Source organism: Colletotrichum karsti (assembly GCF_011947395.1).
Source record: "Colletotrichum karsti strain CkLH20 chromosome Unknown Scaffold34, whole genome shotgun sequence".
Taxonomy (NCBI): Eukaryota; Fungi; Ascomycota; class Sordariomycetes; order Glomerellales; family Glomerellaceae; genus Colletotrichum; species Colletotrichum karsti.
In genome coordinates this window covers 266,002-287,020 of record NW_024065934.1, presented here as the reverse complement: position 1 = coordinate 287,020, position 21,019 = coordinate 266,002, and the positions used below count along the sequence as shown (strand labels likewise).

At 50.7% G+C, this 21,019-nt stretch overlaps 3 protein-coding genes across 3 annotated transcripts; all 3 read left to right on the top strand.

Moving 5' to 3' along the window:
* Positions 1-15: 15 nt before the first annotated feature.
* Positions 16-11,552, top strand: CkaCkLH20_09500 (uncharacterized protein; the record flags this gene model as incomplete). The annotated part of the gene is made up of 8 exons (XM_038892215.1): positions 16-217; positions 271-358; positions 451-684; positions 3,242-3,312; positions 3,375-3,901; positions 5,793-6,484; positions 10,315-11,229; positions 11,294-11,552. 8 exons carry the CDS (start codon positions 16-18, stop codon positions 11,550-11,552), a joined length of 2,988 nt encoding a protein of 995 aa, XP_038742451.1.
* Positions 11,553-12,175: 623 nt separating this feature from the next.
* CkaCkLH20_09499 (uncharacterized protein) lies at positions 12,176-12,664 on the top strand (the record flags this gene model as incomplete). The annotated part of the gene is made up of 1 exon (XM_038892214.1): positions 12,176-12,664. One exon carries the CDS (start codon positions 12,176-12,178, stop codon positions 12,662-12,664), a length of 489 nt encoding a protein of 162 aa, XP_038742450.1.
* A 1,375-nt stretch (positions 12,665-14,039) lies between these two features.
* Positions 14,040-20,181, top strand: CkaCkLH20_09498 (ankyrin unc44; the record flags this gene model as incomplete). Its single annotated transcript, XM_038892213.1, has 4 exons — positions 14,040-14,871; positions 14,927-16,899; positions 19,141-19,980; positions 20,038-20,181. 4 exons carry the CDS (start codon positions 14,040-14,042, stop codon positions 20,179-20,181), a joined length of 3,789 nt encoding a protein of 1,262 aa, XP_038742449.1.
* Between the last annotated feature and the right edge of the window lie 838 nt (positions 20,182-21,019).

The window sequence follows — 21,019 nt, the reverse complement described above, 5'->3', positions numbered from 1 at the left end:
AGCAAGCCGTCCAACATGCGTCGCGTCGCTGTGTTACTGTTCACCGTCATCCCTCTCGTCTCCCCTCAGTTCCTCAACCCTTCCCAGAGAAGGGAAGTATGGAGGATTGGGGAGACGAAAAAAGTCACTTACAATACGAAACTCAAGAACTACACCATTGCTCTGTGGCAGCAGGCCATAGCCGGAGGTTCCGCGGAACTTGGGCCTATTCTTGTTGGTGAGTTCCCACGCAAAGACTCAAGAAGAGGTCACGACTCTGACAACTTTCAGATACCACAGATGGGCCGGAGCGGGAGTTTGAATGGAAGGTTGACTTGGAGATGCTCGATCTTGGCGCCTCCAACATTTTCTTCTTCTGGTTCTTTGAAGGAGACAGGTCTATCCAAGGACATACGGGCAAGGGGGACTCATTCTCCTCGGCATTCTTCAACATCACCGACGAACCCGCAGCGCAAAGCTCATCGACCACGAAGACTTCGATAACTCAGACTACATCCTCAACATCTTCGTCTATTTCCTCGTCACCGACGGAACAGTCTACTACCGACCAACCTGTTCCATCTACAACCGCGACAGGTACATCATCAACAGCTCAAGACCGCTCTACTCCTGCGGCAACCGCGCCGGGTCCGACGGACAAGACAAAGGCCGAAGACGGGTCGGTCAGCAATACTGCATCTGTCAGTGCCGAGCCTGCAGACCTCCCAGTTGGTGCCCAGGCCGGTATTGGTGTCGGAGTTGGTCTTGTTGGAGTGACTTGCATCGTTTGCGTGGTTCTCTGGTACAAGTATCTCAAGCGAAAGTCGCACACAATGTGCGAACTTCAAGGTACTCCCTGCCTTCCGAAAGGGCCTTCTGGGCATCCTCGGAACTGGCTTGCAGGAGAACAGACGCCCGAGTCCCCGGTGGACAGGCCGGGCTACTACGTTAACAGGAGGCCCGTGGAAGCTGGGTGTGATTGAGGATAGGGTTGCCTGGTTTCTTGAACACTGTCGCATTTGTCAAAATACCCACTGTTCTGTATATTTAATGTTTTTAACTCAATAGACGCAGATTTCGATATACTTAATTCAAGTGGCGGGCCGTTTTCGCAGTGCATTCTAGGTTGGTCGGTGATGCACGCGAGATTGCCATATAGTGAACTGTTAATATGAAGATATGCTGGCGGTGAGACATTGAATCGACGGCAGTATGGATGCCGTAGAAATCCGCAAAGTGTGTGCAGCCAGGATTCTTCCAAGCCCAGGACATATTCGGCTATGGTGAGGCCAGAAAAGAGGCCTTGAGAATGCAAGGGACATGCCGCTGTCCGGGACGAGGAGCAAACGTGTTCTTAAACATGCACAAGATGCACTCGGAGCTTCCAACAAACAAGATTTCAAAAGTTCAGCATGGTCGGAACGGAGGCATCGGGTGCAGCTCCGTGCTGTGGGGCCGATCGCCGAACATGTCCCACTATAATTTCGGCCGGCCGTCCGCCACTTTTGGCAGACATGTGTCGACATAATTTAGAGTCGATTGCACAACCAAATTTGATAAAATGCTACTAACCCAAAGGCCTGCATGCAGTGATCCATTATTTCACCACTACATGGAAAGCAAGGGATCTAGTTCCCAAAAAGGCCCTTGATAACATCGCTCGCTGAGTCGCGGCCAACATCGCTGACCACGAAGCTCGCACCACTTCCGAACTTATTGTCGCTGATATTTGCAGTGGAGTTACTGCTCTTAGAAGGATCTTCAACACCTAGGCTCCCGACAAAAATTCGTGGTTTATCCCCTGTTTCGTTGTTGCGGAATACCAGTCGATCCTTGCCTTTGCTATTTCCCATCTGGTCCACTGGCCTTCTCGCATCAGCAAGGTCCGTGTCTTTCAACTTCAAGGCTTCAATATCAGCCGGCTCGAGTCGAATAGTCTCATGCGCTATGGGTTGACCTGAAGTTAGCATTGACTCGACAGTGACCGCGAGGTGAAGGGTAAGCATTACTGGTCAACTGCATGTCCCTGTGCCGAAGCATCTCAGCAATAGTGAGATTCTGCCCCAAGATCTCCTGCACGCCCTTATTAGTCTTTTCAAGCACCTTTAATGCCACCTGAAAACCATCCTGGAGGTTCCCAGTGAGCCCAACGTGGGAAAGAGAGATTCGGGTGTCGAGTTCGGACCGGGCATGTTGAAGGCGGGTGAGAAGCCCAGCCAGCTCGCCGTCTTCTGAAGATCCGGACTTGAAGGCATGACCCCAGCGTTGGAGCTTGCTCATCTCTTGTTGTGACTCGATCTTTCCAAAGAAGTGTTCAAGATCTAGCGTAACCTTTTCCACTTCCTTGATCTGCGTTACTACCTCGGGAGTCTGCAGCTGTCTGTCTCTCTTGACTAATGCAAGCGTCTGAGCCGATGCCTTCAGGACGCAAGAGACTTCTTCGATCACATTCGGGATGTTTTTTATTCGTTGGCGAATCTTTTGTATCTTCTGGAGGACTCCAGCAGTGACCTCGATGAGTCCAGCGATGGATGCCGCCAGTCCAATTGCAGCTTCAGCCTGCGATCAATAGTCAGTATATGCGGCGATATAGATCGCACGGGGTGTTTTGCATGCCATTTCACCATAAAATCTAGGTCGAACCTTTTGCGTGTGTCGAAGCTGAGAATCACGGCTTGCATGGCGTCTTACGCGGGGACCTTTCAGCTGATATGCAGGCTGATGGATGTGCAGAATTGGTTGCAAGTCTGCCAGCCTTCTGTTGGCTCGTTGCCGCAATTCACGCAGCCAAGCCACATGAAGACGAATCAAATGTGCATTTTTCGCTACACGTGACTCATCGGAGCATCCAATTGCAGTTCTTTTTTTTCTTCAGCCCCCGCGGGCGCTCCTCTTCAATTTTCGCCAACATGCTATCGACATCAGACCTCAGAGCCCGACTTGCGTCCTCAGTCTGACGTGCCATGGTCGACTCGGTCAAACACTCTTGTCATTTCACCAATCGGATTTCGACCAATTTGCCACGTCCGAAACTTCGCCTTTTCACCGCCTCGTCATTAACCTCTCTGCTTGACGAGGTCTACGAGTCTCAGCCAGGCTTCTCCGTTCGGAGCTTGTATTGCTTGGTCGGAACTCCTATAGGCCTTGGTCTGTCTGTTGAGTCTACGGGCTCCATGGAAAGTCGGAAGAATTACCCATAAGTCTACAGTTGTTGTAAGACCTTCTGTCGTACAATAAGCATGGAACGAGCGACTTCCCACAGCTTTTCCGTGGACAACTCGAGCTTTGGGGACAACAATCACTTAAGCCAGGTCAACATCAGCGAGTTCAATGGTGCGTCAGGCTATTCTACTGGACTTTTGAAGCCATGGCCTTGACTAATAGAATATTTAAAGGCCCTTTGTATTCCGGCCCTTCTGACGACTTCCTATCTTTGATATCCGATATCGACCCGCGAACCGATCAAATTCGAATCAAGCATCTAGCAAATCTTGGCGAAGTCACTGTCACCTACGCTTTTGGAGATACCACCGCCGCGGGAACTCCATTCAGTGTTTGGCTGAAGAGCAACAGCGACAACGAGTTGCTTGTGCTCGACGACACAGGGACAGGCAATGTTTTCTTCACTTCCAAGTTGATTGACCAACTACAATCGGCTGGAAGTGCAGAGCCTGGAGGTGCAGAGCCGAGGCCGATACTTGCGTACTTCTTCTGTAAAACGCCCGATAATGTGGGAGCCCCACCGGTTACACCTACAATGGTGCTGTCGGGACTACTCTATATGCTACTGGTCGATAAGTGGGTGCATGGAAGTCTCTTTAGAGACATCCAAGCCGACTACGAGCTACAATTGAGAAAGGCCAAAGGGACTTCATCTGAATTCTGGCTCCTGGCTGAAATCCTGAAAGTCGTCTTGCAAAAAGTGCGTAGGCACAGAACAGAATGTGTCACCCTGATCATTGATGGCTTGGAGCATTGCACGACGGATCATGGTATTGATGTTTCTGGAATTGTCAGAACAATCAAGTACTTGAAGAGCCTTCGAGTTGGCACGAAATGGCTCCTTAGCGGCGACTTATCCGCCTACATTCAACAGGAGCTCAAGGCCACCGCCACCATCCTGACTCTGGAAGCTGCAGACCTTGCCACAGCATTTGGTCTCCAGGAAGCAGCCAGAACCATCTTACGCACTGGTCGTCTTTTAGAGACATTTCGATCAACTACAAATTCTCGTCTAAATCATGATGAGACGTCATTGTCCTGGTTCACGTACAGCCAAGCCGCAAGAAGTTGGTGTCGAACAACAGCTAATCCTGAGATCAAATCAGGATTACTATGGTACCGAAGATGCCAACCAGAGCTTTCGTCAAGCCCCATTGGAGTTCACGTGGCTTCATGGAGCGCATGGACTGACGGAAGGAACCTGCTCAGTGGGTATTTCGCCTTCTCAGCTGCGTTCAACAGCAGGTCTCTTCCACTACCAGCAGCTTCCTTAAGGCCACTTCACCCTTCACAGGCTCTCTGGTGCATCTTTTGCCAGCTTCTGTACAAAACTTGCCATTCAGAAGAAAGAATTGTCAAACACCTCCTCCGACTCCCGTCACACTCTGAAAAGATCATCAAGCTCGTTTCCGAGCTAGAGTCCTCTTTTCAACAGACACGGCTAGATTCCAATATGGAACCATGGTACCATGGTGTCTGTAAAATCGGCAAATATGACCTATCAGATCTTCTTGATTTATTACAGGCTTTGATCCAAAGCTTTCCCCTTGGCAACACTCAATACGTTTTCGTGATTGACTGTCTTGAGCTTTTAGCCCCAGAAAGCTGTGTAGGCTTCTTGAACTCGCTGGGGAGACTTGGTTTGGGTGTGAAGATCCTTCTCTGTGCCAAAACTATGGATGCCTCAGATCAACCCTCCCGAAGTGATTCGGAGAAGAAGCCAACATGGACCACCATAGTATCGTCGGGGAGAGCCGTGGACGAGGGGTCGGAACGCGACGGTAAGTGCACCCTACAGTCTGGTGCCTTATGAAAGACTGGGTTTTATTGATAAGCGTTCAGATTGCATCAAGACATTCGAAGTAGCGAACGCGCATACTAGACGGGATCAAATAACCACCGCTTTACCCGGTACAAATACCTGGATATGGCAAAACCCAGACTTCAGAAAATGGGAGGCATTCGGCAACATTCTCTTGATATATGGCAAAGCAGGCTGCGGGAAGTCAGTTTTGGCAAAGACCATCCGTCAAAAGCTTCAAATCAAATACCAAGATGACGGTTCTGAGAACTCCATGTCCGTATGCGACTGGTTCTACACTGCCAGAGGTCCTGACGTCGGCAAACGACACGCTGCGATGCTTCGTACTCTGATCTTCGATATACTGAGTGCGAGCGATGCGGCGTTTGCGGCAATCAGATCGGATTACCGAGCCCGTCTGAACGGTGGAAAAGAAAATGAAGATTGGTCATTAAGCAGATTGATGAAATTGCTTACAAAAGTTGCTACTAGCCGTTCGGTCCCGCAAATACTCGCGGTTATTGATGCACTGGATGAGTCGGAAGACAGTACTCAAGGAAGCTCAAACAGGCTGGAGGTTCTCAAGATGTTCGAAAAGGTAGAACGCCTGAGTGAAAGCCGCATACGCTTCATCATTCTCAGCAGGCCGGAGCCCAGTATTTCCCGTCACCTAGACAAATGGCCCAGGATAGACATGGAGCAGCACAACTCTAACGACATATCATTGCTGATTGGAAGTGGCATTTCTACCCTGCGCCGAGCTTGGTTTAACGCCAGTACCCATACAAAGCTTACTTGGGACTCCGATTCTTCTGGAGACGAAAGCTCGATTACTGTCGGCACATGCGATATCCCGGCCACGTCAGGCGAGACTGGCATGTTACTTTCTACAGAATACGAGAGTACTTTGAACGAAATTCGCACGTACCTTGAAGAAAACGCTCGCGGCGTGATATTCTGGGTCAAGCTTGTCCTCAACCAACTCGAACTTGATATCAGCAGCCCAGGTGGCTTTACTCCTCGTGGACACCTAATGGAAACACTCAAATCGCTACCACTCGACATCGAAGAGTACTATCGTTATTTCATGGACGAGATTCTAGCACATCGAGATGCTCGCGATCGAATGTATACGAGAAGAATTCTCTTCTGGGTTTTAGGCAGTAACGGGAGGACACGACTGGAACTTCAGCATCTACGGGAGGCCATTGCCATTCCTGATGAGAACGAGAAAGATCACCAGGAGAATGTGACCCTGGAAGACAAATTTGTCATTGGAGGAGACTGGAGGGAATTCTCACACATCGTCCGATACCATTGTGGTCCTCTAGTTGAAATCGTCGACGACTCACGCCAAGCTTTCAAGTCCACGAACACGCAGAAGTCATGGACTGTTCAGCTTTCCCATCACACAGTCACTACCTTCCTGCAAGTAATGTCTCGTGGCAGGATACCCAGTCTTAACCCGAAGCTCGCAAGAGAGTACGTGGATAGGGTTTTGTATCGACAGCTTGGATTCTCTCTTTGCACAGCCTCCTTGTCGGTGGATCGCGAATCGGTTCGCGATGATGCGGGGGCCGTCAACTTTCTTGGGGCGATTCAAAAGTCTATCTCAAAACTTCGAGAAAGGTCTATCCTCTCTTTGGCAGTTGATGACTATTACATCAAGCATCCGGCTGCCAAATTCTGCTTCGATTATTGCACTGCGCTGAGACAGCAGGACGACTTCATCTTGCACGTTCCTAGTGTCGCCAGCAAAAAAGGTATGGAATACCGAGATTGTCTTCCAGTCGTCTGGGCCGTCGACATGTGCTTTGCTCCATTAGACATTGGAGTAAGTATTACAAGCTTTGTACGCGTGTGCTGCTTATACGGCAGACTCGATGTCATGGAGCATTTGTTTGCACTCGTGGAACGTTATTCGCCTAAATACGATGCACTACCGAACAGATTTCTCACGAGCGGGCGTGACTTCGAGATTATATGCGGGGCCATCGAAGCCTTCTTGCACGTCAGTGACGGCCAGGAAAGTTGTCACTACCAGGTCGCGACAAGTCTGCGCATTGCGTACCAAAAGGCACTTCATTCAAGAGCAGGGTACATGAGCACCGAAGCCGATCATACCTTGTCGAGGGGTTCAGGAAGCGACTTGGAGAATCCCCCCTTCCTTACATCAGCTGAGTGTGGCCCGCGGCGGAATTCAATCAAACCCTGGTACTGGGAGCCATCCTTCATCAAGCAATTCACTTCTATACTGGAAACATACGCATCAAAAACCAGGCGAGACCCAGCACGCGGCCTTGGGCAACACGGCGCTCGCAGGACGCACCAGATCAACTGGCCTACCTGTCCTGTAGACGAGATCCCTTGCGGACGGATCATCAAGACATTGCAGAAAGTTGCTGATTGGATTATTCATGGCCCAGAGCCCAAATTCGGAACCTGGAATGGGCTCAACAATTCGACAATTGAGACTCTGATAGAGGTACCACGGTGGCATCCATCCTTCAGGTCGGTTGATATCAACGACTGGAGTAAGAGGAATGAATCCTCTCCCGAAGAGCCTCTGCTGCGGCATTTGGGTGGACCGTTGGGTGAAGTCTTAGCTACGGAGTCAAGTTCACGAACAGCTTCTGATGGATACATGTACAAAGTGTGGATTTGAAGTTTTTGACGACCAAAATGGAGAACTGCACCAATCACATCTTATTGTTCAAAAAAACGAAAACGTTCTGTTACAGGATTAGAGATGAGATACGAGTACCATGAGTGGTTCTCACCAGACACGTATCTATCATTAACTTCCCATGGCTGATTGCCAGGAGCTCGAGGCGCACACGCGCAACCTCTTGCACGAATGTCTTGCCCGACTGAATGCCAGTGAGAAGTAGTGGTGCTTCACTCTGTGGTTTAGGTGCGATTGCCTCACCCAGTTTCTCACCCCAGAGTTGCTGCTTTTGAGGTGGAAAAATGATGCCTGCCTGGGGTAAGCTTGGGGTGAGCTCGGCGTGGGCAGCGCGAGCGGGGAGGCCGGTTTTAGTCCTAACAGCCGACGTAGAAGTGTTTTCCAAACCCCTAGATTCCTAACATTGAGGCACCCCTGAGTTCAAGTTATTGAAATGAACGCGGGCCACGCCCATCACAGTGGAAGAGCACTCGCAACAAGTCATAGTCCAAGAATTGTTATAACAAACAGGCGTTTGAGAGGAGTAAGAGGCTCTTCTTTTTCTCGGGAGGCGGAAAACTGGAAGGAAACTACGGAATAGGAAAATAGCGGAGGAAATCGAAGAGATGGAAATCTGGAAACGGGAAAGACTAGAGGTCAGAATCCCGCAAACCAAGGATGACTTAATGCCTGGCGAGCCGTGATCCGCTTCGCAGGGTCCAGATTCAACATGCGCTGGACGAGGTCTCTGAACGAGACGTCTTTGACGTCTGGCCATGTCGAGAATGGTAAATAGGGAATGTGCTCCTCCGACCGCTCGTCCCAAAGCATCCCCAAGACCTGGCAGTTGATCTCCTCGTCTCCAACGTGCTTCATAAGCCCGTTCAGCCCATCCCGGTCTCCAAAATATGAAACTTGACGTTGCAGGCGGATGAAAGCAGGCGCCCTAGGCCCCATTATTAGTTCAAAGCTCAAATTATGCAAAATTGGAAAGGATGGGCGGACGTTGCCAACCACACGCGGCCAAGGTGCGGCCTCTCTTGGATCAATTCTTTGAAGATGTAGCGGCGCCCTGTAGCACCAAGTAAACTGGTAGCCATCAATGCTGTGTTGTCACGAAGGTCGTGACAGAGCAGTTATCTTCGCAGGAAGAAGTCAAACGACGTGGCAGCACGTGCGAGACGCCTTCTTTTCAGGTGCAAGACACGTGACCTGTCACTTGTAGAATGGCCCAGATTCAAGCCAACAAACAGTACTTCACCAATGATTACAGCCCCTGGATGCTTGCGACGATGCTTGTTGGTGACCACCTCCTGCGCGCATAGGTACTCCTCCCTAATACCACCTAAGGTACCTCTATAAAGGCTAGGGTATAGGTCCATTTCTCGATTTACCAACAGCCTTAAAACATCATCAAGACCAACGGGGACCGCCGCTAAGGCCAACACTGGCGCTGCTACGTAAGAGAGACTGATTGATTAGCCGTGAGAGATGTGCTACAGAACCTAAGTTTACCCAACGAGCCATAAGTACTAAGTATAGTACTGATCTTGTTCACCTTATGATTTACCTGCCTTTTGTTGCTTGGCCCTATCAGAGTTTGCCTCGCTACGAGTACCTCAGTTACCCAATGAGGCTGACTAATTAACGTTGGCAGATAGAATGGCAACTGGAACGGCAATATAATTGATTCTATTGTATATATATTGGCTGCTTCCTCGCAGCCTGAAGAGCGAGGAATTAAGAACCTTTCGTTCCAAGCCTATCCCCTCGTCACAGATACCTACGCACTACTGTCCCAAATTCATCTCATCTCAGTCCACAGCCGTCTTACCTCCTACCTCTCAAGTTCATTCAAGTTGATCAGACACAAAGAAGCAAAATGTATAAGGCTAGCTAACTCATTAAGACTATGACCACGTCTGCGGGGAAGAAAGTCGCTGTGGCATATGTCAGTAAGACCGACGCGTGGGAACGCCCCTTCGTTCCCGACACCACGAAGGATGAGTTCGCCGAGGTTGCAGAGAAGTATAGAGACAGGTTTGAAGCCAGAAACGGTCCAAGCCATGAGGTGAGTCTGCACCAAGCAGATCCCAACGCAATTTTCTGACACTTATTTTAGAAAGGCTGAGCATCCAAGCGCAACCAACTCTATTTTAGCTAATTAAAGGACATATTACACATTGCTATTAATGAAATTCATTTATCAAAAATCTATAACCTATAAAGATGCCTTACTCGCCCCTGCTCACCCACTTACCCCGATCGCGCAACCTCTTGTACGAATGTCTTGCCCGACTGAATGCCAGTGAGGAGTAGTGGGCATTTGAGGAATAGAGGAAATGGCCAGATTTTCGAGCACGACCTGTCATTTGCGCCTGAAGTCTGCCTAGTGATTGGGTGCGCCTGTCTGCCTTGCTCGGGCTCCTTACCCCTTTCGCTGCGGCTGAGATGCGCCATCAGACGCATCTCGAATATTGAACCACTTCGGGAATGTAAGGTGTTGTGATCTACCTAAGGCTGAATGCAAGCCACCATTTCAGCTTCACTTTTGAGATGGCTATAACAAGACGCCAAGTCCTCATGGATCTCCTTGTCCTAAAGTCGCCCACCTATCGTTGACACCGAATTTCTACATCGAACCAAGGCTCGAAGGGCAGCTTGTCAACATGCCATTCGACTTCAAGGCATACGACGCGAAATGCAACGGCCTCACCCCCGAGGAGCTGCAGCGGGAGTGGGAGCACTACACCCGCCTGATCGCCGGCGCGTCCACCTCGACGGCCGTCTCCGGCATCGCCGTCCCCTTTACCCTCGGCGTCTCGACCATCGGCGTCGCCATGGCCGCGCCCGCCATCCACAACGCCCGTAAGAAGCGCGACATCATCGAGAAGCACCTCAACAAACACGGCGCGACCCACGTCACCCGTAAGCGCGACGTGCTAGGGAGCATGGCCGTCAGCGGCACCATCGGCGTCGTGACGCTGGGGGTCGGGACCACCGGGGCCGACGCCATCGCCACCGCCGGGGCGGAACACGGAATCTCGGCTGTCGTCGAGAACGAGACGGCGATCAAGGTCATTGCACACGCTGCCATGGACGGGGTGGGGATGGGGATCGAGCACGCTCATACCAGTCGCTTGAAGAAGAAGGATGCGTTCAAGGCCTTTCGAAAAGCCGGCGTCTTCCAAGCTGTGAAGGATGCAAAGGCGGCCGAGGCTGGCTATTCGATTCAACCGTACAATCCCCAGACTTTTGCTTCCGGAAGCAACACAGCTCAAGCGCTGCCACCGCCGCAACCCACCTACGGTAGTCCGATGTCACCGCCTCCGAGCTACCCCGCGAGTCCCGGTTACGCATTCCCTTCGGGCTCCAAATCACCGGCTTACACCACGAATGCACAAGTCCAGAACCACGCGACACCGGGCCCCCCCTCGCAATATCAGACGCCACTTCCGCAATACAATTCTTATTCGACACCTTACTACCAAACGGCCGTTCCGGCATATGTTGGCAATAATCAGTCACATGACCCCAGCTCAACGGCTCAGCTCTACTCTTCGTATGTTGCGCAACCCAGCCCTACCACCCAAGGTGTTTCGACATCTTCGACGAGCATTTCTCAGCAACACACCAGTACACAGCCTTCCCATTCGCACCCAAGAGCTGAAGGCAGCATCACGAGTCCTTCCCATGATGTCTATGATATGGGGCCCCTGGCACAATCTCTCCCAACATCAACTGCGGCCTCATTTCCAACTCCCGCACAAGAACATAGCGTGTCTCAAGTGTCTCGACAAGGCCATCCACCGCATGTTCACCATACGCCATCACACTTGGCTCATCAGTCGCATTGGCAGACCTCTGGGAATCAACAGCCCTTGACGGACATGAAGAGCTCGAATTCTCTCACCCCACCATCCGAACATTACCATACTCTTGATGGTCTCCAGTCGAAAGAAGTCTTGCCGCAGCATACCAGGGTGCGGCAGCCGGATTATTCAACTTCGGGACCACCTTCCACCTACCAAACAACCGATCACAGCCAAACCGCTGCTCATTATGACCCAACACCCCAAGCAGGCCCTCCAGAGACAAAGGCTCCGCCCTCGCCGCCTGAACCGACTCTGGAAGAGCTCGAACAGCTTCTTGTAGACCCTCGGCTGCAACAAAACATGGTTCGTGCCTCCCCCCCGCCTGCTGGACCACTTGCATCTAACTCGACTCTGAAGGCTCAACAACCAGTGATGACTTACGATCCCGCAAACCACCAGAAGCAGCAGAGCTATCACCCAGGAATAGCAGCCCAGCACCAAGTCCAACACCAGAGCCAATACACAGCTCAGAATTCTTGTCAGCAGCATCCTGGGCACTCATCAGAGCCACTACAGCACAATCCTCAGACGCATCCTCCACCACCAACCTCGAACTATTACCCTCCACCTCCCTCGCAGGCGCAGGTTCCTTCTGCACACTCTCATCAACCGCCCACTCTAACCACGGCTTCCATGCCTACAGGTACCTGTCCACAACCGGCCCCTCCGACGCCTCATCAGGCGTATCGGCCAACGCCATGGACTGTGCCTCCTCCTCCACCCTACCCGCCACCAGTGCAGAATGCTGCCCAAACGCAGCAGCAGCAGCAGCAGCAGCAGACCGCACCTGGAGTTCAATATGCACCAAGCCCTGGTCCTTACATCCAGCCAGCATACCAGCAGATCTCACAGACGACAATACAACAGCAACAATACCACCCAGTCTCGCATTCGTACCAGTCACAGTACCAGGCACAACAACAGGTGCTGCAAGCCTACAACCCACCTCCGACACCGCTTTCTCCGCCTTATGGAGCCCAGGTAGCGCCGCAGGGTGGCTCAGGTTACTTCTCCGCGACGGCGACAGCCCAGTATCAGATTATTCACGATGCTCCAAAAGGAAACGGGCAACCAGCGGTGCAGGGGCCGTACACGCCAGCGGCAACGCCGGGTACTGTCTAGATGCTGGCTCCAAGAGGATGATCTACCGCAATTAGCCTTCACAAGGCAACCACGGAATGAGGAAGACATGGCGGGTTGTTCTTAGCTTGTTACAAGAATATATCGCCTCACAAAGCAGCTAAAGCCATTCAGCGCGCCTGTGAAAACCTTGGGCAAGTCTTCAGCAAGCACCTTTCGATGCGAATGACCGCTTGATAAGGCACTGTATGCACTTATCATTCATGTCATAACCTTTAATGTTGCCATCTTCATCTTGGATCGTCCGTCCGTGCTCCAGAATCAGCTGTGGGATGTGTTTGAATAATTCAGTATGGGCGGAACGGAGGCACCGGTGGCAGTTCGGCGATGTGGGGCCGTTCGCCGAACACGTCACGCTATAATTTCCTCCACAAAAGCGGCCTGCACGACGGCGCGGTCGGGCAGCTGTGCCTTGGTGTAGTAGTCGAGGTCGGCGTCAAACTCCTCTCCGATATGGCGGCTTGCCTTAAAGAAACGCTTTCTTCTAGACGCAGTAACCCATTAGTTCAAGAGGCTTCTTATGAAGATATGAGGACACACCCATCTATGTGAAAGCATTCGCGAAACTAGTGCTGTACTTCAATTAGTCCGCCAATAGATGCCGAGAGTCCCGTTGCCGCCTCAGCCTGCAGTTGATGCTTAGTATCTATAACGACAGAGTTCAGGCGTGGTAGATTACCCGATTCAGCATCAACTCCAGGTCACACTTTTTAGAAATGTTAAAGTTTAGACTTAACACATGTACTTTCATCATGCCCACCTTTGTGACGGCAGGGTCTTCTCAGCTTATTTGCATCCTCACATACATGTTGCATAATATGGTTCTCAACCGCTGACCAAGTCGCATAGAAACAAGTCAATTGCTAAGTCAAATTACACCTAACTCATCAATACTCTCAATTGCAACGAAGGCTAACTTTTGATCTTTGTGTGTACGCTCACTTAAGCATGCATCCTTCTTTTTATCGCTATGATGCCATGCCATGCCAACACCACAAACTCAGCCTGCTAATACTTGGTGTTTGGCTGCGCAGTTTGATTTACGACGTTCATAGCTGGATGCCCGAAATTCTACTAGTGTCCAAAAATACAACCTGGCATTTGGGGCTTAGACGGATACCCCAGCCCAGAGTGTAGCTTACCAACAACAAATCGACGTCCTTGCTCCCTATTGGATCAGACAACTGATGGTGGTCAGCAAAGCGTGAGCCCACCTTCGGCTAAGACATCCCAGGACCTTGAAATCAGGCTGCAGACCCGGCCAAGATCTCTTCAAATCCCCCGCTTCCCCAATACAAGCCAAGTCACACCAAGCTCCCATCTCTCTAACTGTTCACACGCTGCACTGCAGACCGCCATGGTCTCACGTCAAGGCTCTTGGCCTTTGTCAGCTCGTTCGCGACCATCAGTTGCGGCGGTAGCAAACAGCGACGAAGCACACGATGCTCAAAAAGCCCTCAGCTTCTGGGTCTCCGAGGCCCGGAAGCTTCCGGAAGATCAGCGCGCTTTCTTCCTCGACGGCAACCAGGCGGAGAGCTATTCAGATTACGTCGAGGTGCTCAAGAACGCCGTACAACAGAAAGCCGACACTAGTTTGGTGATGCGATTCTCGAAAAAGCTACTACCAATCTATCACCTCGCGAACTCGATCGCGCCCATCGCAACCAGCGCCAGTCAGCTCAATCCGATGCCGGCATCTCTAGTTCTCGGTGGCATAACCTGTATTTTGTCACTCACTGTCTCATTTGACCAGTATCAAAACAAGATTCTTGAAACTCTGGAGTACATGGTCGATGCGGTCAACAATGTCAACCTCTACAGGGACAAGAAGATGTTTGATAGCGATGCGGGTGTCAAAACGTGCGAAATCAGGCTAGCTACGGATATACTCGAATTTGGCGTCACCGTTGCCAGAATGTTTTACAACAAGGAGGGCAAAGGCAAGAATAGCCTTCGAACCGCCCTGAAGATGCAGGGTAACCCATTTGAGGCGCATTTGTTGGATATCAAGACCAACTTTGAGGCCCATCTGCGATCATTGGAGGCGCAGCGGCAACTTGTGAGGTCCGACTGGGCAAAGTCTACGAATGAAGGCGTCGCTCAACTGCTTGAGAGCGGCTATCGTGAGAAGGAAAAAGCCACCGAGGCTGAAGCCCTTCGACGGAACAAGGAAGATGACAAAGAACGACGTGAGTTGGTCCATCATGGTATCTGTTCTCGGGAGGAGGCTAACATCTCACGCAGAAAAACAGCAGCGTCAATTCCTCGAATGGCTGCCGTCGATTGATTTCAGCGGCCCGCAAGAAGACCACTTCGAACGGCGAGTAGACGGCTCGGGATCATGGCTCGTTGAGCATGAAACGTTCAAATCCTGGCGCGAAAGTTTGCCTTCGACGTTGTTATGGGTCTACGGAAAGCCCGGTTCGGGGAAGTCTCATCTCGCTGCCAAAGCTATAGATGAGCTGAGCCAAGACCCATCGCGGACGTCAAGCTCTGCGTTGGCTTACGTATACTGTTCATCAATCTCATCGAGAAAGGGCATCGACTTCAGCGGCATTTTGGCATCCATCCTGGCACAGCTCTGCAGGCAGCTCCCTCTTACCGAAGATCTCGGGCACCTCATTTCGAGGCAAGATTACGGAGAAGGCAGCGGTCCAACGCGAAGAGAAATGAGGAACGGGATTGCTCAGGCACTCTCCAAGTTTCAAACTTCGTATATTGTCATTGATGGGCTGGATGAATGCCACGGATGGGAAGACGATCACTTCAAGGAATTTTGTGGCTTCATACTAGAGCTGACGACTCCGCTCTCTCGTTCAACAAAGATTCTCGTACTCAGTCGGCCATCTTATGCAGAGATCGATAGAATCGTCGCCGGCTTCCCGCGAATTCAAGTGGACGACGGGGCGAACTTGCCTGATCTCGAACACTACATCTCGCAGAAAGTTGAAGAGGTTCTTAGGGACCCTTCCGAAGACGAGAGAATTGAGTTTCAGGGTATCAAAGAGCAACTGCTGAAAAACTCAACGGGGACATTTTTGTGGCCTGACCGTAAGCTGAGCCATCTCAAAGAGATAGGCAGCATTGAAGACATGAGCAACGCGATGGAAAACGCAACGGAAGGTCTTGATGACCTCTACCGACAAGATATCCAGAGAATCTTGGCCAAACCTTCCCGATTCATCAGAGAAAGAGCTATGAATGCCCTTCTGTGGATAACGAATTCCCGGAGGCCGTTGTTCAAGGCTGAATTGATAGAGGCTTTGTCTGTTAAACGTGGCCGGAGAGGGCTTACCGTCCGCCAACGTCTCTCTAGCAGCATCCCACTTTGCACTGAATGCGCTGATCTCATCTTCGAGAAAGATGGGACATTCCACCTTTACCATCCTTCGTTGAAAGATTTCTTGGTGGCCGAGTATCAGACCATACCAGGATACGATGCTTTGCAACGCAACGCAGATGAACGAATTGCCGAAGTCTGTCTCACCTACCTCAACTTCGACATCTTTGGCTCGACATATGTCAACTCCGAGAAGGAGTTGAAGAGTGTGATGAAAGGCTTCCCGCTGCTTCAATATGCATCCAGGAATTGGGGACATCATTTCTCAATCGCAAGCGAGAATCGAGATGACGGCATCCTGATTCAACAGCTGCTCCAGACCTTCCTAAGAACTGAAGCAGCTATGAGCTTGTCTTTGCAGGTCATTTTCCGCAGAATCTCCTTCCCTTACCTCAGCCAGCCACCTGGGGCACCGACAGCGCTTCACATTTTCGCCGCTCACAACTTGACTGATCTGGCAAAATCGTTAACAGACTCAGAGCATCTAATTGCCTGCCCGGATCGTGCTCTCCTCTGTCCTATACACTACGCCACTTTCAGAGAGAACAAGGAGATGGCTATGTGGCTTTTGCACTGTTATGACGCTCACTTCGAAAGAAACAAACTCATCCGTCATCTCTTGCGGGATGACGAGTTCAGCTTCTTACATATGTTTGCCACGCGCGATTGGGACGAAGGGATCTCATTGCTGCTCTCATTTGGCTGCGACTGCCGCGTGGCGGACAACCATGCTAGTACACCTCTGCATTATGCTGCCTTTTTCGGAGCAACAAGTGCAGCCGAAGTCCTTTTGAACGCGGGCGCAGACCCGACCGCCCTGGATGATAGTGGTGACACACCCTTGAACAGGGCGGTTTCCTCCAAGAATGTCGAAATCGTGAGTAGACTGGCCGCAGCAGTGTCCACAACGCAGAGGTACTACAAAGAACAGCGCTCGTCAGAAAACCAACAACCCCAGAACAACGCCCCAGAAACAACCCAACTTCAAAACAACATTCTAGAACACAAAAACAATAGAAGTCTTGCCGCACTGTTGTCAGCATGTGTGCAAGGAAGCTCAGATGTTGTCGCAGCACTTCTCGATCATGGCGCAAATATTGAAGCCACAAATTCGACCGGGTAGAATGGACTCCATCTAGCTGCTGGACAAGGCCATACCGAAGTTGTCAGAACTCTTCTTGCCAGATGCTCAGATTCGCATTTCGTAAATGCGCGACCCCAGCAAGGCGGTACCCCTCTGCTTTCAGCCTTGAGCAGTCAACATTCTGCATCCGCCAAACTCCTTCTTCAGCATGGGGCACAACCCGATGTACCCGACCAGCCTGACAGTGGCTTGACACCGCTCTGGAGCGCTATAGCAGGAGGCTGTTATGAGGTCGCAGAGCTTCTTATGACTACACACGGCGTGGATGCAGTGGAAGATGACTTTTTCGTTGCGTCTGAGATAGGCTGGTCACGAATTTTCGAACTGGCCTCTCCTGGTAGCTTGTTGAGTTTGAAAGATGGCGGAATTCGGTTACTTTACGACGCAGCGTTGAAAAAACAGAGTGATTTCTTTCACAGACTCATCGATGCCATTCCCGACCTGGACATTTACTCGCCTGCTAGCCACGGACCAACGGCTTTGCATGGCGCCGCCTCTTCCGGGTCTGCGGATTTGGTTGAGTGGCTGTTGAAAGATAAACCATCCGCTGCGTTCGTCCGGGATCATCATAATCTGACATTGCCCATTCACCACGCATCTTATGCAGGAGAATTAGAATGCGCCAAGCTCTTGTCGGCTCCAGAAACCATCAATGCCGAAGACTCAGCCGGAATGACTCCTCTCATGCTGGCTTGCCAATGCGGTTATCTTCCCATCGTACAATATCTTGTACAAAATGGTGCTGATACGGATAAGAGATCTCAAGAGACTGGAGAGACAGCTGTTATTGTTTCATTGAAGCACTGGCACACAAAAGTCGCAGAATACCTCATTGAGCTTGGAGCCGATTGCATAACCTCAGATGTTAATCAAGAAACGCCGCTTCACTACGCTGCGTACATAGGAGACGTCGCCCTTGTTGAACAGCTCTTAGACTGTGGCTCTAATACGTCCATCCGGAGATTCGATGGTTACACGCCGCTCATGGCTGCCGTGGAGTATGGCCGGCTTGAAGTGGTTGATCTCCTCCTAGCCAAGGACCCGAAAGCAAGTAGCCTACGAGGTGCTAACGGTACAACTTGCATACACCTTGCTGCCGGAGGGGCTTCAACTCGAATTTTAGAGCTGCTTCTCAAGGCATCACCTGAGCTAGCCCTGGAAGTGGACGAGGACGGACTAGATGCCATGTGCTGGGCTGCTCGAGGTGGCAGATTGGAGGCGATCATGGTTCTTGCCAACCATGGTTTATCTATCAGCGGAGCATCCCACAGCCTGCAAACTCCACTCGAAATAGCTATAACTTCCGGTTTTATGGACGTTGCCAGGGAGCTCATCAACCGCGGGGCAGACGTGGAGGTAGATCGCATTGTAGATGCCAACTACCAGCGCACATCCCTGATTGTTGCCGCTCTGGGTGATCAAAAGCAAGCAGTGGAGTTTCTTCTGGAGCATGGGGCAGATCCATATCTGAGAGACGTTTTCGGATTTTGTGCCGCTGATTACTTCTTGGAGAATGGCTGGTCCAAGGACTTTCCCCAACTTCATCTATCCGATTACAGGCCGCTGGACAGAAGTACACAGTTGGCGATCTTACAGCACACCATTGTGAACACATCGGAACAAATCATTTCCAAAAAGGGTTCTCAGAGTGATGGAGCAAAGCAAGATTCCATCCATTTACTGGATATCCTTACGTATGCGATGTTGCTTTTCCGGTCAAAGACGAGCCTCACATATCTTCAACAAGCCCTGGCAGAACGTCTGCACGATAAAACATATACAATCAACTGCAGGTTTTGCCGCCGAGGTATCGAATCACAGAGCTTCTTCATCTGCCTGAAGTATGGGACGGCGCAGGCACTTTGCCCCTCCTGTCATGAAAGCTACCTTCAATCATCAGCTGAGGCCGGCTCATTGCCAGTGAACATACTCTTATTGAAGGAGCTTGAACTTGCAGTCTTACGTGTCCTGAAGGTCATGGAGATTTTCAAACACGATGACGGGAAGAACATATCAAAGTGCTTACGCTCGGTCACACTCGCGGCACATTGGATCGGTGCGGTTTTGAGCGTGTACAGGCAATTTGCCTTCGACCCAAGTCTGCAAGGAGAAACGTTTCTGGATTACTTGCCTGTGTATACACGCGAATTCGTGCTTCTCCTTGAAACTATAAAAAAGTTCCGATGGTCTCCTGCTGACGAGTTAAGCTCCTTGGAGCAAGAGAAGCAGGGCACAGCTATTGAGGCCATTGTGCGTGGGCTGAATGAAGTTTATGATGGATTCCGGCCCAACTACAACCCAGCTCCATTCTTCTACCACGGACACAGATACATCCGCATTGATAATGAGAGGTCTAAAGCAGAAGCTTCCAAGTACCTAGACGATAACAAGGAGCTAAGACCTAGCTTCTACGAAGATGTTATTGCATACTACGCGAATCTAGAATCGAATGAGATCGACGATCTCATTGAGGATGATCCGCTACCTGTATGCAGCAATCGACAGGAGGGCGACAATGACAGGATGTGGGAATCTATAAGATCCCTTCATTTTGGCCTTGCCACAGAGGCCTTTCCGCGATTTCTCGACAAGACTATCAGAGATAATTGGGTGGACGAAAGCCTCGAACAGCTTCGGGAGACGCTCGAACCACTATACTACAAACGAGAGGCTCTTGGAGAAAACACTGCCCAGGTGCGGATTGTGGATAAGGAGATTGAGGTATATGAAGTCGCTTGGAAGATGGTACATGCGATGCTTGACATCCCGTTTGAGAGGACCGTATGGGAAGAGAAGCAATACCAGCAGGAGAAAGTACGTTTTGCGATCCGAGTTTCCCCCGCTTTAGAAACCGCTAACGCTGATATACAGTGGAGCAATGCCCGACGAATGGCAGCGAGTGAAGAGGTGATGAGTGACGACGGATCGGAAGATTCGTGGCACACGGCGAACGACGCAGCACTGGACGAAGAAGACAGCGACAGCGCATGCAGGATCGGAGAGGCAGAATCGTAGCAGTAGCTTCATGGCGTGTTATATTAATAGAGAAACCCAGGCTAGAAATTTGGGAAACGCGTTGTAACTATGAATATGAACCTAGGATTCATTTTGCGCATCTTAGATCTTTGACCCAAGAAGTGCCCTTGAGATTGTGGTGGGTAACAGCATCTTCCCATCTTGACCTTCGCCAACCTTTCTTGAAACAATCTTCGAGCTTTCCGTAGTAATTTCACATCCCTCAAATTGATTTATAGATCCATCCAAACATCATGTGAACCATTTCCCCATGATCGACAAATTTAGACTGGAGTTACAAAAGTTCCAAAACCCCGGGGTATTCCAGTTGAGTCTGTGATTCATCAGTTCGCTGGCAGCCTTCCTCCGCAACATCTAGAAACCCCAAGAATGGCTCATCGCTGCCAGCATATTCATTCCAATCTATAAGCACTTCCGTATCTCCACTTGTGCTGTTTGGTAGAGGGCCCTTGTATAGTTGGGCCTCCATAGACTCCTCTGATTCATCGTCCGGCGTGAGGCCTGTTTGGATGTCGACCCCGGAATATCCTGTCTGGATATGCTGCATACCGTCTGTGAAGCCCGGTCTGTATGCTTTACCATCGCTGAAGTGAACTTCGTCTTTCTCTGGCGCTGTTACCAGCCTCACTTCATCATTGGCTGGTTGTAGTACATTATATTGCGGCTGATGCCTCTGCCTCTGCGTGCTGGTAAGCAACGCCAGGTCCACCGTTTGCCTGCAAGAGGTAATGGGCAGTGTTTCCTTGCCGATAACGCTGTCAGTAAACGATCCAGCAGGTGCTCCAGGATATCTCGGTTCTGAATTGGAGTACAGACG